The 18,553-nt window shown below is 39.4% G+C and overlaps 2 protein-coding genes across 8 annotated transcripts in view; both read right to left on the bottom strand.

The window, feature by feature from the left end:
* Nucleotides 1-8,066: 8,066 nt before the first annotated feature.
* Nucleotides 8,067-10,671, bottom strand: LOC121972546. Its single transcript, XM_042524202.1, has 5 exons — nucleotides 10,324-10,671; nucleotides 9,989-10,214; nucleotides 9,361-9,773; nucleotides 8,719-9,102; nucleotides 8,067-8,648 (listed from the first exon to the last, which is right to left on the bottom strand). The coding sequence occupies exons 1-5, from the start codon at nucleotides 10,669-10,671 to the stop codon at nucleotides 8,067-8,069; spliced, it is 1,953 nt and encodes a 650-aa protein (XP_042380136.1).
* A 6,830-nt stretch (nucleotides 10,672-17,501) lies between these two features.
* LOC121970327 overlaps nucleotides 17,502-18,553 on the bottom strand; it is a 44,049-nt gene continuing 42,997 nt past the window's right edge. For all 7 annotated transcript variants that reach the window (XM_042520952.1, XM_042520954.1, XM_042520953.1 and 4 more), the window contains one exon: nucleotides 17,502-18,472. In XM_042520952.1, the coding sequence (XP_042376886.1) occupies nucleotides 17,815-18,472 (658 nt within the window). In that variant the 3' untranslated portion in view covers nucleotides 17,502-17,814. The remainder of the gene's footprint in view (nucleotides 18,473-18,553) is intronic.

Raw genomic sequence — 18,553 nt, 5'->3', positions numbered from 1 at the left:
GCAAGCTTCTCGGAGCTGGAATCTTCGATTCGATGTTGCAATCAAATAGTTTGGTTTCATCAAGAACGAAGATGAGCCTTGTGTCTACAAGAAGGTTGTAGGGGACATAGTTGTCTTCCTCATATTGTATGTGGATGACATACTACTCATTGGGAAGGACATCCCTATGCTTCAATCTGTCAAGATTTGGCTAGGGAGTTGCTTCTCAATGAAGGACTTAGGTGAGACATCCCGCATTCTAGGGATACAGATCTATAGAGATAGATCTAAGAGATTGCTTGCCCTAAGTCAGAGTACATACATTGACAAGGTACTCCTTCGGTTTGTCATGCAGAACTCCAAGAAGGGATTTCTGCCGATGTCACATGGCGTGAGTCTTTCGAAGACTCAAGGTCCCTCTTCTAGAGAGGAGACCGCATGGATCAGATCCTTATGCCTCACCATAGGATCGATCATGTACGCCATGCTATGTACTCGACCGATGTCTCATATGCTTTGAGCATGACGAGATAATACCGGTGAAAGTCATTGGATAGCGGTCAAGAATATTCTTAAGTACTTAAGAAGGACTAAAGAATATTTCTTGATATATGGAGGCGATGATGAGCTAGCCGTAAAGGGTTACAGTGATGCTAGCTTCCAGACCGACCGGGATGACTATAGATCGCAATCGGGGTTAGTATTTTGCATTAATGGTGGTCTTTGTTATGGAAGAGTTGAGCGGGATACGATGGTGATTCTATGAGTGAGTACATTCGCATCGAGGCAAAGGAGGCGCTTGGATCCGCAAGTTCATCATCGAACTTGGGGTGGTTCTAACATTCTTGACCCCATTGAGCTCTATTGTGACAACAATGGAGCTATAGACGAAGGAACCTCGCTCACACCAGTGGACCAAACACATACTACGGCGCTTCCATCTCATTCGAGAGATCATCGAGAGAGGAGATGTGAAGATTTACAGAGGCTAACATCGCAGATCCCTTGACCAAGGCTTTGGCACAGAGGAAGCATGATGGTCACACTAGGTCATTTGGGCTTAGAGCCTACATTGATTGGCACTAGTGCTAGTGGGAGATTGTTAGCTAGAGCCCTAGAGTCAATCATTTGATATTGTATTATGGACTTATTGTATCATATTTTTATATTAATAAAGGCATTTGTTTGGTTATTATACTTACTTGTATTGGTGCCAAATAAACTAAGTATAATAACGTCCTTGAGTAGAAGGTTCTTACCTATATCAATCGATTGGTTGAATCGATAGTGAGATGATAAATGGAACACTACTCTTAATCATTCCTAGTCGAGTATTAACATTCAGGGACAATGTTAATGCAATAAGACTAGCATGTAAGTCAACTCGATGACTTGATCTCACAAGTCATGGATATAGAGATATCAAGTTGGCACATGGGTATACATTAGAGAATGTATACTGAATGACCCGCTATGAGAAAGTATCATGGATCATTATATGAGTGTCATATACTTTCTCATGTGGCTATTAGTATGACTACTAGTCCTTAGACCTGAAGTCACCATAGATCCCTACATAAGGAGTTATGTACTTTGGTTTCGTCAAACGTCACCCGTAACTGGGTGGACTATAAAGGCAATTACTGGGTATATAACAAATTATGCAGAGGGATGTGAGTGATGTAGATGGGATCTATCCCTCCTATATGACGGGAGAGACATCGGTATTCTTGATAGAGTGAGACCACGAAGTGCATGGCCATGCCCAAATGAGTCAATATAGGATATTGAGCTCATTTGATTTTGTGAGTCTACTTGGAGTTCAAGATTTAGATTGGTCAGAGGATGACACGGTCTATGCCTCACATTGACCAATCTAGATGTCTAGGATAGAAGGACACTTGTCATATATTGTGAGGAGTCACAATTAGTAGTCACAAGGTGATGTTGGATCTCAACATTCTTGTAACTTGGGTAGTAATGATGTGTTGCTAGATACCGCTCATTACTTATGCTCCTAAATGGGTTTAGAGCATTGCCAACGTTACAAGAACCTATAGGGTCACACACTAAGGACAATTAGATGGAGATTAGGTTCATATGATGAACCAAGAGGATTAGATTCATTTGATAAATCAAATTGGATTAAGAGTAATCCTAATTGGGCTAACTTGAGTTCGACTCAAGTTGATTCATGTGTTCAATGAGTCTAATTTAGATTATGACTCATTGAATCAATTTAATTAAATGAATTAGATTCATTATATTAAGTTGGTTTGAATCAAATGGTTGGATTCGATCAACCATGGAAGAGATTTGGTCAAGTTTGACTTGACTTGAGAGGAAGATAAAAGTCAAGTTTGACTTGACTTTATGCCACCTCATTGGTGAGTTGGCATTGATGTGGACCAATGATGTTACTCCGCATCATCATGGGTGTCATCTCATGGAAGTTACAAAGCCATTTTCTTTAATAGCTTCACATTAATTGCACTTAATGCAATTTTTGGGAGTTACACAACTTGAAAGTGGCCAGCCACTTTTGAATGGGAATCAAAAATTGATTTTCCTCATTCAAGTGCATTATTCCTTCTTCTTCCTCTTGGAGCTCTCTTCCTCTCCCTCTCCTCCTCAACTTGGCCGAACCACACATAGGTGCTAGCACACCTCTTTGTGTGTTTTTCTCTACCTACGAGTCCGTGTGGATACTTCTAGAGGAGTATCTATCTTGATACTCTTGAGACCCGGCACCGTTTGGAGGAGCGGGAACGCGAAGGGCTTCGCTTCAAAGGTATAACTCATTTCATGTAAATCTAGGAGTAGATCTAAGTAGGAACTCGTACTCGTAATTTTGTTTTGAAATCTTTTCTTCGCACGAGATCCGTTGGCTAGGGTGATTCGGGGTTTCCGCGACGCGAAAAAGCGGTTTTCGCGGCCCGAAAAACCCTACACAACTTGTGATGCTGGAATGTCGGGCTATAAGACCATCTATTCTATTAATTTACCTGATGGATAGAATTTGAGATAGAACTGTCTATCATAAGATTAGTTGGGTTGTAGGATATGAATATCTCGTGAAAAAAATAATCAAAAACCATATTGTTTTGTCCTGAGATGTGACCAAAAGCCTCGATCATTTATTTGGTTGTTTTCCAAAAAAAAATATATACTTGTTGATGTCAAATATCGTGAATGGTCAAGCTACTAATCAACGAATGGGTTGATGTGCGCATTTTCCGAAGATCGTCGATGAGGAGGGTGAGAGGATTTGAAAATCGATCCCGACAGGTCACTCCAATGCTCAAGTTAAGGTTTTCTTGAAGTATGAAATTAGCTAGAAGAGGAAGGAACAGAAAAGGAGAGCTTAGTGAAGACTAAAAGAGTTCATAATCCCTTGCACTTACCTTCTCTAGGATTTATATAGTTGTCAGAAGAGAATCCATGTCAGACGTTGCGCTGCGTTCTCTTTCATCATCCTCGTTTGAGCTAATGAGAGAACCAGATCCGAAAAATGTTAGTTACCTCTCCATTCACCAAATGTCACATGTTTGAAGGATGACATTTAAGAGATCAGATCTGACAACCTCTTAATCGCTTCTTCATTCATTCAGTGTCACATGTTCTGAAATATTTACGAAGAAACGATCTCATTGTGGAATTGGTTACGCTGCCTCCTTATCCACATGTCCCTCACATGCTTTTAGCAAACCAGGTAGAGTATAGGCCTGATCCGAGGATATATGAGGGAATGAGGCTAGTGCATAATGGTCTTGAGAATATAGGAAGTTGAGATCAAAGTAGGGAGGATGTCGACGACTAAGCCTGAGTCAGGTGAGATGTCGGTGACCGAGATCGAGACATGGATGATGCCGTGTGTTGACGGGTGGCTCATATTTGAATGAGGTCAATGTGATGGATGTTATGAAAAAAAATCTGTTAAGATTTTTCATAATAAAATTCTGTTACGATTTTATATAACAAAATTTTGTTACAGTTTTTCATAACAGAATTCTGTTGCGATTTTTCATAATAAAATTTTGTTATGATTTTACCGGGTATGGGGTTTGTACATTATTTATAGGGGTCATTGTAAACCTATTGTACAACAATAATCACGAAAATCATGTAATATGATTCTCTTGTGTAGAGAGAATTCTAATAAAACTTCTGTCATTTTTGTGGGGAGTAGGCACGTCGTCGAACCACGGTAACTCTTCTTCTTTCTTTTAATCTTCTCCTTCCTCGTGTTTGCTCTCCTTTTGTACATCTTTGTCTTGTTGTTCTGCGCGATATCTTTTCTCTCTTCCTCTTCTTCCACGTTTTAGACGTTGAGAGGTGTTGTCCTCTCTTTGCGCAACAATTGGTATCAGAGCTACAAGTTTTTGGCGGATTTCTTCAACATGTCGGGGATGACTTCTGCGAAGTTTGATATGGTGAAATTTGACGGAGTCGGAAATTTTGGATTATGGCAGAGAATAATCAAGGACTTGTTGGTGCAATAAGGCATGGTGAAAGCGCTAGGAGAAAGAAAATCGGAAAGCATAGAGAGATCAGATTGGGAAGAACTTTAGGCGAAGGCAGTAGCAACAATCAAGCTTTTTCTCACGGATGACATGATGTACCATGTCATGGATGATGAGTCACCCGTGGCAGTTTGGCAAAAGCTAGAAAGCCAGTACATATCAAAGTCATTGACAAACAAGCTGTATCTCGAGCAGAATTTATTCGAGCTAAAGATGATATAAGAAATCGATCTGAGCCAGCACATCAACATATTCAACCAGATTGTGAGCGATCTGAAGCGGGTTGATGTGAAGATCGAAAACGAGGACAAGGTGCTGATGTTGTTGAATTCTCTACCTTCATCTCCTACATACAAGAATTTGGTTACTACTTTGATGTGGGGTAAGGAAAATCTTAAATTGGAGGAGATCACAAGTGCATTGCTAGCTTTTCACCAAAGGCAGAAAACAAGTGATGAAGTTTCTCAAGGAGAAAGACTTGTGGTAAATAGCAACCAAGAGTGTGGTAGGAGAAAATCTCGACATGGATCGGGTAACAACAACAAGGCTCATTCTAAATCGAGAGAGAAGAAGGTGATCACGTGTTACAAATATGAAGGTAAAAGTCATATCAAGAGAGATTGACCAAAGATAAAGAAATATATTGCAGAGAACAAAGGTAGTTTCGCAAAGTCTGCAAACATAATTGAAGAAGAAAATTCAAAGAGCGGTGATGGAGATATGCTATCAGTTATGTCAAGTTCGGAGAAGCTGACAGATGGATAGATTTTAGACTCTGCATATTCATATCACATGACTCCAAACAAGGATTGGTTTGACACTTATAGGGCAGTAGATTCTAGTTCAGTGTTGATGGAAAACGATGTGTCATGCAAAGTTATCGACATAGAGGACATCAAAATCAAGATATTTGATGGTGTGATCAGAACTTTATGTGATAGATATATACCAAAGCTAAGGAAGAACTTGATCTCACTAGCCACACTGGATGGTATTTGTTGCAATTACAAATCAGTAATAGGGGCAATGAAGGTCAGCAAGGAAGCTCTAACGGTAATAAAAGGACAAAAGGTTGCAGAAACATCTACAAGTTGATAGGGACTACAGTTGTAAGTGGAGCCGCCTCAGTGGAGTCTGAATCAGATAGTACTATCATGTGGCATATGTGGCTAGGGCATATGGGTGAGAGTGGGATGCTAGAACTTCACAAGAGATATTTGTTGAAGGGTGTCAAGACGTGCAAGTTTGAATTCTATAAATTCTGTGTTCTTGGGAAACATAGCAAAGTGCAATTTAAGATGGCAACAAATAAAATTGAGGGGATTCTGGACTACGTACATATGGATCTCTGGGGACCAGCTAGTGTAGCATCACGTGGAGGGCACTTGTATTTTGTGAGTTTTACTGATGATTTCTCATGAAAGGTCTAGGTATACTTTATGCATCACAAGTCGGAAACTTCTGCGAAGTTTAAACTATGAAAAACTGAAGTGGAGAACTAGGCCCGAAGAAAAAACAAATGTTTTAGGTTAGACAATTTTTAGAAATTTTGTGAGCAGCATGGGATAATGAGACATTTCTCAATTCGCAGGACACCTAGTAGAATGGGGTAGCGGAAAGGTTGAACAGGACAATCATTGAGAAGGCAAGATGTCTCAGGCTGAATATAGGGCTTGTAAAGAATTTCTGGGTGGAAGCGGTTAACATGGCATGTTATCTCATTAATAGATCACCAAGGGAAACACTAGAAGGCAAAGTATCAGAGGAAGTATAGATAAGAAATTAAGTAGATTACTCTCATCTTCGAGTTTTTAGATGTCCAACCTATATACACATATCTAGTGAGGAAAGATCAAAGCTGGATGAGAAGTCAAAGCAGTGCATATTTTTGGAGTATCAGAAAAGAGTTAAAGGCTTCAAGCTTTGGGATCCTAAGGAAAACAAGGTGGTGATCAGCAGAAATGTGGTGTTTGACGAGAAATCTATGTTACAGCATACTCAAGAAGAAGGAAGGAAACACCAAAGAGCAACATGAAGAAAGATATTGTGCAGGTGGAGCTAGAAATGATTTTAGCTCAGAGCACACGGAGCATCGCACTATAGCTAGTGGCAGAACGAGACGAGTCGTAAAACCACCCACTAGATACGGATTCGAAGACTTGGTATCTTATGTGTTTATCACTAGTAGCGAAGACCCTACATCTTTTCAGGAGGTGATACATAGTTCTGAGAAGGACAGGTGGACGGGTGCTATGGCAGAGGAGATGAAGTCGTTGCATAAGAATCAAACGTAGGATCTAGTGGAACTTCCTAAAGGAGAGAAAGCTATAGGGTGCAAGTGGATATTCAAGAAGAAAGAAGCAATATCAGAGGGAGAAGAAGTGAAGTTCAAGGCTCGATTGGTAGCTGATATGGGTTAGATTTCATGGATCCCCGATGAGGAAGGGAAAGGGGATAGCCGAGTTGAGAAGATAGGCTAATATCGAGCGGGATATACCTCCAGAGAGATAGGCTAATATCAGCCGAGATATACCTCAAATGAGGTAGGCCAATATCGGCCGAGACATACCTCAAAGGAGGTAGCCCAATATCGATCGAGATATACCTCTAAGGAGGTAGGCCAATATCGACCGAGATATACCTCAAAGGATGTAGGCCAATATCGGTCGAGATAATACCTTAAGAAAGATAGGTCAATATCGGTCGGGATAATACATTAAGAAAGATAGGCCAATATTGATCGAGATAATACCTTAAAAAAGATAGGCTAATATTGGTCGAGCTAATACCTTAAGAAAGATAGGTCAATATTGGTCGAGATAATACCTTAAGAAAGATAAGCCAATATTGGTCGGGATAATACCTTAAGGCTACGTTTGGTACGAATGATGAGATTATTGAATGATAAGTAAATGTGTGACTAAAATAATGATAGATGAGGATGTGTAATATGTGTGATAAAATTTTGTTATGTTTGGTTTGATTTTTATGTCTAGGATTAAGTGAATGAGATTTCTTAATATGACCAAAATACCCTCAACTTATTTTTTTATACAGAATCTCGAAAGAGGAGATCTTCAGGAATGCAAAGCGGCCATGTGTACGGTGATCTTCAGGATTGCCAAATCAGAATGCCAAAATTAATTTTGTAATGTGATTTCCTGGATTCTTCCCCATGAAATTCTCATAAAAAGAATGCTGCAATGCTGGATAGTGATGATGCCGATAGTGTAAGTTCATCCAGCTGAGAAATTATCATAATTCAACTAACCATACAAATATACTAGAACACAACCCAAGATAATTGTAGAGACATAAAAGTTAACATTCAAAACACAATCCATGCCAAAAAAATATGTTTAGCTACATATAAAGTAATTGCACAAAATTTGATCTATTACATCCAAATCGTAATTGCACAAAATTTGATCTAGTACATCCAAATCTGAACCAAAAACTGCATACCTTATACGTAGAAAATAGTTGATCAAAATAATTACAACATTGTTTAAGTTCAAAATACTATTACCCCAAAAGTGCACTGTCATGCGAGAAGCCATTGTGTTAGCCTCCTCTAAGCAGCTTCCTCGCTAAGCTCAATCTTCCGCCATGACCCAAATGTAAGAAAAGTGATAATTTATTATGGTTGTCCACCAATAACTCAGTAACACTCACTTTCTCGTCCTCCGTCAGTTCTGAAATTTTTTCCATGGCATCTAAAACTTTGTCTTGTGCGATAGACATCTTCTCGTCAGATGCTTCTGTTGCTAATTGTTTGATGAGTTCCATCATTGTATTTTTGGTTATGTCTGCGAAATTGTTTATGGCTTCCACTATTGCATCATCACCGTCATCCACTTGCTTCCGTTTTTTACCCTTCGATTGCACACTTGCTGTTGGTTTGGATGATGGTGTGACAGATACGAACATCGACTCAGCAGCTCCCTCGTCCAAAGGAAATAGGTCTTCAAGGTTCATACCTATGCTGTTAGGTACTTCAACATTCATTTTATTAAGGACATCCTGAACTGCAGAAGTGAAGTGCTCAGAATTCTCGCCTGTTGCTCGGTCATTTCCAAAAATTTCACACCAGTCATTGTAATATGTCCACCTCTTGTGTTTCATGGCACGTGCATTGTTGTCCACCTATAAAGATGAAGAAGTAAAGTTTACTAGAATGGAAAAAAAGTGCATAAATTTTACTAAAATAAACTACCATAATAAGTGCATCCCATGTCTCATTCGAAGCTTCAATGGTTTTCTCGGTGTCATTCCATCCTACTCCACTTTTACTTAATATTGTCACCAAATTGCCATACATTTTCTTCCACACATGCACTTTAGAGTTAATATGTGGGTTACCACGTAAGTTTGTCTCCGGAAATGCTGCCTTCATCCGACGTTCCAAGAAACCCAAGTACCCTGCTCGAAATCCATTACAACTTTTCCAACCTTCGGTGATAGCCTCTTTTAATGCTTGTATTAAAACCTCTTCCTCACGTTCACTCCAACCACGTCTCGTTTTATCTGTTTTCTTACCTTTGCCTGCACAATTCTGCGATGTTGCTCCATTTTCCATGCTTATGAAGTTGTCGATATCCTGGTCCAAGTGAAAACAAAGCAAAAGACTTAATTATATCAAAATTCTATAATACTTACAACAATAAAATAAAAAGGTAAAAGAAAACAAATATAACAACTATCTTTAAGTCACATTCATTCATTAAAACAAAAAACATGGAGTGCAGCTATGTCGCCAAAAAACATCAAAAGTCAGAGTACATCTCTTGCAAAAATAATATGACCAAAGTACAACAATCGGAATGATTTATGAATGAGTGTTCCACATCGACAATGCCAGATTTTCTCTCCATATATCCCAGTCATCAGATGCGTCGAAATTGTTGATGAAATCTTCTTCTATCTCATGGGTCGGACTGACTACCTCATCATTAACTTCCTCAATGGGATCATCGGGCATTTCAGACCGGATGAAGTTGTGTAACAACATACAAGCCAATATGATTCTGTTTTGTGTTTTCAGTGGATAGAATGATGGACTTCGAAGTATGGCCCATCTCTTTTTCAATAAACCAAAGGCTCTTTCAATCACATTACGAGCTTGAGAGTGTCTCCAATTGAATAGCTCCTTATAATTTTGTGGACCGACTGCACGGTTTCCCCAAGCATCTCTATGATATCGTACTCGCCTATAAGGAGTCAAGAATCCCTCGACATTGGCATATCCATTGTCACACAAATAATAATGGCCTGCATACAATAATTAAATCAGTATAACAATTAAAACTGAAATACAACTTCTCATACGTTATATTTAATTGAAAGTTTCAGATTATATTAACCTCTTGGATATATTAACACAAAAATTTATTTTTACATACAACAATTAAATCAGTATAACAATTAAAACTGAAATACAACTTCTCGTACGTTATATTTAATAGAAAATTTCAGATTGTATTAACCTCTTGGAACTTTGAGTGTATCATCACGGGTCAATGCATCACGTAGAACTCTAGCATCTGCTGCAGATCCCTCCCACCCAATAAGTGCGTAAACGAAATTCATGTCCTTGTCGCAAACCCCAAGAACATTGACTGCAATAGTACCTTTTCTTGTTATGTATTTCCCCTTCTCTAAGCTGGGTACATGAACATTGACATACGTTCCATCCAATGCACCGAGACATCCCTATAGAATTTAACATTTATACAGTTTACAATTTTGTAATGCAAATATGTTACATTTTAATTTACACATAAAATTTGTACTAAATATACTAAAAATACATTGAAATTACCTTGAACCATTTCCAAGGTTCGTTGGTGCAACTGTGATCGACAGGGGAGGGTTTAACCAGCAATATAGGATGTAGCAACAGAATTGATCGCAGAACTTCATGGAAATGAGTGCTAATTGTGTGTCCACTACGTATATAGTCATGACCAGCAACTCTATTTTTCTTGTGATGAGCCAATATAGATAGAAACATTGCGACCTTCTCTTCAATGCAGACATATCTAGACTCTACGAGCCCTCCAACATGAGTTAACAAGTAACACAATCGTGCAAATGTGTTCTGATTCATCCTCAAGTTCAACACACACTGAACATCTCCTATTTCAATAATCCTATGCAAATGGTTCATTTGCGCATTTATTCTTTGCGTCATGCTGTACGAGACTGGTGTTCGACGTGGCTCATGAAGTCGTTTGGAACGTATTTTTCGCCGATGTCGTGATAAAAGTGACAAAATCAAAAATGATCGACACATAATTTGGTGCAGCATCACAAACAGTAGAATGTACCTATGGTTAATGGCCATCTTGCAAAGATACTTCACATGAAATTATATTTTCAAAGGTTATTAACAATAAAGTTCGAAAAAATTCTTATATAAGGTTGGACTTAAAGAAAAAAATATTTAGATTTGTGAGTAAATATCGTAGTTTTTGCAACACCATATTGTGCCTAAAATACATGTGATATTTTTTTTTAATCATAAAACTTATTCAGATTTTGAGCCAAAATCCAAGAAAAACATAATATACAGAGAACGGTGACTACCAAAACCATAAAATATCATGCAAGATTAGAAAAAAATCAGAACATTTCAACCACAACAGGTTCGATATCCATAAAAGAGTATCCACACAAGGAAACTCGAAACACATCTGTTCCAGTGTTCCCACCAACTGCAGCAAAATGATCGATAAAATTTTTGAGAGCCTAACTCATCTCGTTTATGACAAACGAACGTGTTTAGAACAACCCGAAAAGTAGGCTATTAAAATAGAAGACATAAAAAAGCAGTCACGATTACGCACAAAATTTTGAGATTTGATACATTTTAGGGGGTAAAACTTTCGTTTTTTCCCTAAAAATCCATGATAAACCTCAGGAAAGCTTTCGATTTGAACAAGAAAGAACAATGCACGAGCAGGATCGAACATCCAAACATTATGACACGTTTAATAACAATGAAGAAAGGTGCGGAAACAAAATCAATGTCGTGCGGAAACAATACAGTTTTTGCAACACCATATTAAAATAAATATCATAGTCGCAGATTTAGATGAAGATTTACCGTCGAGAAGGGAGGACGTATGAATCTTCTACTAGGCCGACGACTTCTTTTCAATTTTACAGATTTCGCGTGCAGGAGAGAAAGCTTGTTCGGCGCATGTTTTGTACGATGGAGAGGAAAGTGATGGGTTTATTTTTTATTTTGGGTAGGGCAAAGGTTATTTTGGGAATAAAAGAGGTGATATAAAGTGTGGATTATTAGTCATTGTTTTTTTTGTGGGTTTAATTATACCGCTTTAATACAACTTTATCCTTTCTTGGAAGGAGTGAATCAGTTTATCTAAAATCGAACCAAACATGGGACAAACCCATGAATTTTACCTTAATCAATCACTATCATCCAAACCAAACACAGCCTAAGGAAGATAGGCCAATATTGGTCGAGAAAATACCTTAAGAAAGATAGGTTAATATTGGTCGAGCTAATACCTTAAGAAAGATAGGCCAATATTGGTCGAGATAATACCTTAAGAAAGATAGGCCAATATTGATCGGGATAATACCTTAAGGAAGATAGGCCAATATCGGTCAGGATAATACATTAAGGAAGATATGCCAATATTGGTCGGGATAATACCTTAAGAAATATAGGCCAATATTGGTCGCGCTAATACCTTAAGAAAGATAGGCCAATATTGGTCGAGATAATACCTTAAGAAAGATAGGTCAATATCGGTCGGGATAATACATTAAGAAAGATAGGCCAATATTGGTCGGGATAATACCTTAAGAAAGATAGGCCAATATTGGTCGGGATAATACCTTAAGAAAGATAGGCCAATATTGGTCGAGATAATACCATTAAGAAAGATAGGCCAATATTGGTCGGGATAATACCTTAAGAAAGATAGGCCAATATTGGTCGAGATAATACATTAAGGAAGATAGGTCAATATTGGTCGGGATAATACCTTAAGAAAGATAGGCCAATATTGGTCGAACTAATACCTTAAGAAAGATAGGTCAATATTGGTCGAGATAATACCTTAAGAAAGATAGGCCAATATTGGTCGAGATAATACCTTAAGAAAGATATGCTAATATTGGTCGAGATAATACCTTAAGAAAGATAGGTCAATATTGGTCGAGATAATACCTTAAGAAAGATAGGCCAATATTGGTCGGGATAATATCTTAAGGAAGATAGGTCAATATTGGTTGGGATAATTCCTTAAGGAAGATAGGCCAATATTGGTCGGGATAATACCTTAAGGAAGATAGGCGAATATTGGTCGGGATAATACCTTAAGAAAAATAGACCAATATTGGTCGAGCTAATACCTTAAGAAAGATATGTCAATATTGGTCGAGATAATACCTTAAGAAAGATAGACCAATATCGGTCGGGATAATACATTAAGAAAGATAGGCCAATATCGGTCGGGATAATACATTAAGAAAGATAGACCAATATTGGTCGAGATAATACCTTAAGAAAGATAGGCTAATATTGGTCGAGCTAATACCTTAAGAAAATAGGCTAATATTGGTCGAGATAATACCTTAAGAAAGATAGGTCAATATTGGTCGGGATAATACCTTAAGATAGATAAACCAGGATTGTTTGAGTTAGCACATCTGGACATAGACTAGTATTAGTTGAGTGTATATGATCGCCTGGGTATGAAAAGATGCAGGATTTTACAGAATTTATAGTATATTACTGGGTGATTATGATCTATATTGAACAATGGCAATAACAAGCCCGGACATAACTTAGGTTCAATCCTGTTCAATACAAATCGTAACATAATATCGGATTGTCTGTAACATAATAAGAACAAAGTAGGCAAATATGGACGATAAATATATCTCTATATAGCTTATAAGACAGGGCGAGAACAAATATCTTAAGAATATTCATAAATAGCTTAATGAAGATATTTGTAGTATGTGATTGTATAACAGATTTGCTAATTTGGTGGGAAGAATGTTTCTAGACTTTTCTACAGGCACTAGGCGATAAACATGGTACATTTGGGGTACAAAGAAGATTCCTTAAAAGCTATTTTGTGCAAGTACGTGGCTTACGTCATCTCATAACAAACTTTAACAAACCGGAGTCCACTTCATGACTACGGAGGTTATATGAAGTGGTATAAAGAGGGGAATCCTCTCCGTTGGCGAGGTAAGTTCACATCACTGCTCACATTCACAACCCTAGTTTTCAACTACTGTTCATCTTCTTCTTCTTTTTTCTTCCTTCTTCCTTCCACACGAAGAGAGATCACTGACTTGAGCGTCGGAGGGCCTAGCCAGGGATTCCCACCCCGGTCTTAGGTCACTAACGATAGTGTTGGTTGGTCTCTTGTGCGCAGGAAGCCTTGGAAGCTCCGGATCTGGTTTCTCTTCGGTCGGATTTCTATATCGCCATCGGAACTTCGCATCAGAAGGACATTCCCGAGTTTCATTCTTCTTGGATCCGCTTTGGGTTTCTCGGATCGGCGTTCAATAGGTATTATTCTTCATCAAGGAAGTAGGTTTTTTCTCCCAGCTTTCCGTTTTGTCCAGCTTCTCAGACAGAATCAGTAGCAAAGGGGTATTCACAGTGAAAGGGGATTTGAGTATGAAGAAATTTTCTCTCCGGTGGTAAGACATATGTCAATTAGAGCGGTGTTGGCTTTAGTGGCACATCACAATTTGCAGTCTGAGCAAATAGATGTGAAGATGGCATTTCTTCATAGAAATTTAGAGGAACGGGTTTTTATGTTACAACCCGAGGGATTTAGTCAGCCCGGACAAGAGTGGTTGGCTTGTAAGTTGAAGAAATCACTCTATGGATTGAAACAAACTCCTAGGTAATGGTACAAACGTTTTGATTCATACATGATTCAAAATGGATATAGGAGATGTGAGTATGACTGCTACATATATGTGAAGAGCCTTGAAGATGAATCATTGGTTTTCTTACTACTATACGTAGATGACATACTCATTGTTGCGAAGAAGATGAAAGACGTTGACAAATTGAAGAGGCTACTGAGCAAGAAATTTGACATGAAAGATTTGGGAGAGACTAAGAACATTCTTGTGATGGAGATTCACAGGAATAGAGTTGCAGGGAGATTATGGTTGTCTCAACGTAGCTATGTGGAGAAGGTGTTGGATAGGTTCAACATGAAGAATGCAAAGTCTGTGAGCATACCCCTGGCGTATCACTTCAAGTTATCCAGTACTCAGTGTCCAAAGACAGAAGACGAGATCCAAGAGATGTCAAAGGTTCCTTATGCCAGTGCAATTGGTTATCTGATATATGTCATGGTTTGCATGAGACCAGATTTGGCGCAAACAGTTAGTATGGTAAGCAAGTTTCTCTCAAATCTTGGTCGACCACATTGGGATGCAGTGAAATGAATTTTCAGATACTTGAGAAATATAACTGATTATAACATCATGTTCAATAGACAACTGGAAGATCCTTCAGTTGCTAGGTACGTAGATGTAGACTATGTAGGAGATTTAGATAACAGAAGTTCTATTACAGGATACGTGTTCACTGTGACAGGAGAACATATTTGTTGGAAATCTATGATACAATCTATTGTTGCATTGTCTACTACGGAGTCCGAGTACATGGCAACAGCTGAAGCAGTGAAGGAAGCTTTATGGCTTACAAGGTTGGTCAGAGAACTGGGTGTTCAGTAAGGTAGAGTCAAATTGTTATGTGATAGTCAAAGTGTTATCTATTTGGCGAAGGATCAAGTGTATCATGTGAGAACCAAGTACATTGATGTGAGATTTCACAAGATCAGAGAGTTGATTACTTTCGGAGGAATTCAACTTGAGAAGATTCACACTGCAGACAATGCTGCAGATATGGTGACAAATCCAGTGACCACAGAGAAGTTTAAGCATTGCTTGAACTTGATCCATATCTCTAGATGCTAGAGGAAGGAAGCTCAGACCCAAGGATCCAGGTGGAGTTTTATTCAGATACTCGTGTTCTTCGAAAGAGTGAATATTCGCTAAGGTAGAGATTGTTGACGGGTGGATCATATTTGAATGAGGTCAATGCGATGGATGTTATGAAAGAAAAATTTGTTAAGATTTTTCGTAATAAAATTTTGTTACGATTTTATATAATAGAATTTTGTTACGATTTTTTATAACAAAATTCTGTTGCGATTTTTCATAACGAAATTCTGTTATGATTTTATCGAGTCTAAGGTTTGTGCATTATTTATAGGGGTCATTGTAAAGCTATTGTACAACAACAATCACAAGAATCATGTAATATGATTCTCTTGGTCCCCAGGGCGTAGCACAGATGGGGAGTGCATGGTTCTGTGGCTGAAAGGTCCAGGGGTCGATCCCCGGGGTGTCACTGCCTGGAGTTAACATCTCCGCTATGCACTTTCCACATGTGTACCTGCATTTACCTCCCTCCATATCCGTGGGACCGGCTCTAGGGGGGCCGCTGATGTGGCGATTCCACATTTTTTTTTTATGTAATATGATTCTCTTGTGTAGAGAATTTTAATAAAGCTTCAACCGTTTTTGTGAAGTAGGCATATCGCCGAACCACGATAACTCTTCTTCTTTCTCTTCGTCTTCTCCTTCCTCGTGTTTGTTCTCCTTTTGTGCATCTTTGTCTTGTTGCTCCGAGCGATCTCTTTTCTCTCTTCCTCTTCTTCCGCGTTTTAGAGGTGGAGAGGTGTCGCCCTCTCTTTGCGCAACACCGTGATTTGAGACTGGGTCAGGGAGGATATTGGTAACTCAAGTCGAGTCAAGGGAGATATCGGCTACTGAGACTGAGACATGGATGATATTAGAATTTGAGGCTAAGCCAAAGAGGATGTCGACGAATGAGGCAAAATCAAGAAAGATGTCCGGATGGGCAATGTGATAGAGACAATAATATCGATAATTGAGGCCGGCACAATAGTTAACTTGTCCTTAATCAAATTTGAATCTTTGGATGAATATATTTAGCCGGTTCAATCAAACCCCGAGGTTCATATGGGATGGATTTTATTCCCTTTGAATCAGGTTTGACATGTACATCTTGAATTTAAATGACAGTTCAACATGATTATTAATTACGTGGAACACATAGGGGCGGTAGGATTCAACCACATCACTACTGAAACTAAAGAATAGGTAAACTGAACCCATTAAAGAATAAAGATTTATGATTCAAACAAAGATAGACTTTTTCTGATGCTCAGGTGTAAACAGCAGAGAAGGACGCAAGTGGTCCCCTCGTCCAGGAGAATGTGGCACTTCCCCGCCCAAGTTGTTTGCTTCGAGGTGGACTTGGTCCAAGTCGGAACTGTTGGTCAATGGAGCTAAGAAATCCCGGTCATTTTTGGTTTGTATTTCAAAGTGGTTCGCCGCAATGTTGAACCAGGTGCGCCTGGCTAATCTTCCCATGTTTGGAGGCAAGTTGTTCGATGAGAGTTTTAATCTCTTGAAATAATCAAATTTTCTTTAAAAAAAATACACTCGATTGACCATGTGATAAATCTTTTGATTTTTGATCTTTCCCTTATTTTAATTTGTTTATCATGGGTTTCCACGTGCCAATATTTAATCATTCGCTTAACCAATCTGTCAACTTAATTATTTAGATTTTCGGTGGAATCTACCGGTTTCTGGGTCACGGAATTCCTATTAAACTAACTGTCAGATAGAGCCAAGATTTATCTGATCAATCATTCCACCAACTCATATCTTTCATGGCTAAATTCTTGTTTTATATCATGTCGGATTCCAGACGATTTCCTGTGCGCACGTGCTGTGCCCTACCTTCGTGGCAACTCTGAAAGGACAACATCTGGACCTTATACCCTTGTCGTTTTTATCATTTTATGTATTCAAAACATAATTAAATTTTTTTAAAAAAAATAATTTAAAAAAACTTGATAGATAATAAATAGTACATGAAGCTGACGTGCGAATTTTAATGGGCATTTATTACAGCGCAAAAAAAAAGAAAAGTGGTGAATAAATTGGAGGTCGCATTCACGATATTCATGGCGAGAAGTGATGTCACTGATTGATCGTTTCGGGCAAATCACCCGAATCACCCACAAAACGGCTCACCCACCTAACACTTCGTCAGAATCGATATGAACGCGACGGAAAAGGAAACAGGAGGAGGGCCCACTCTGCGCGATGTCGAGCTCACGTAAACAATATTCTTCCTTCGCTTGATCGTCCCATGCACGCCGGCCTCGTGAATTCGCACGGAGATCTTTCTTGATCAGTAGAAGCACATGGAGGATCCGCTCAGCATCGTCTCGTCGAGGTAGAGGTTGCCGGAGCCGGCTGCTGCTGCCGCCGCGATCATCGGAGCCATTTCGTATTCCTCCAAGTTGAACCCCAGCTCGTCGGCGCTGTCGTGGCTGCCGGAGAGGTCGACGGCCTCCAAGCCACCGCCGACACCGCCGTGTAGGTAGTTCTCTAAGCCCAGTGCGCCGTGCTCCACCTCGTTCAGGTAGGCATCGTCGTACGCAGCGTTACCAATGCAGTCCATGCCGGCGTTCCCTCCGAACTTGATGAAGTCGCAAGACTGCTGCTGCTGCTCAGCTGCCTGCAGCAGATGCAACCCATCACCACCACCGAGCAACGCAGAGAAGGGCAATGCTGCATCAAGGCCTTGCAACGTCATAATCAACGAGTTGTTAGGAGCAGCAGCAGCAGCATCCAATGCACCACCGGCGTACGGAAAGCTGCAGGCACCGGCATAGTCAGTAAACTGTTGTTGATGAAGCTGCAGCTGAATTCGATCGTGACGGTGATGCTTAATCCTCCTCGGCGGCGTAAGGATCCCCGAGAACTTCTTCTTAAGTTTGGTGTTCCAGTAGTTCTTGATGTCGTTGTCAGTCCTGCCAGGGAGGTGACTGGCTATGATGGACCACCTGCACCAGTACCTTAATTAAGAATCAATCTGAGAATGCAGCCAAAAGAGTTCAGTTGGCGCCATGCATGCACCGAGCTAG

This window comes from Zingiber officinale, chromosome 4A (assembly GCF_018446385.1).
Source record: "Zingiber officinale cultivar Zhangliang chromosome 4A, Zo_v1.1, whole genome shotgun sequence".
NCBI classification, from domain to species: Eukaryota; Viridiplantae; Streptophyta; class Magnoliopsida; order Zingiberales; family Zingiberaceae; genus Zingiber; species Zingiber officinale.
Note: the sequence above shows the minus strand (reverse complement) of the source record. Positions and strands in the feature narration are given on the sequence as shown.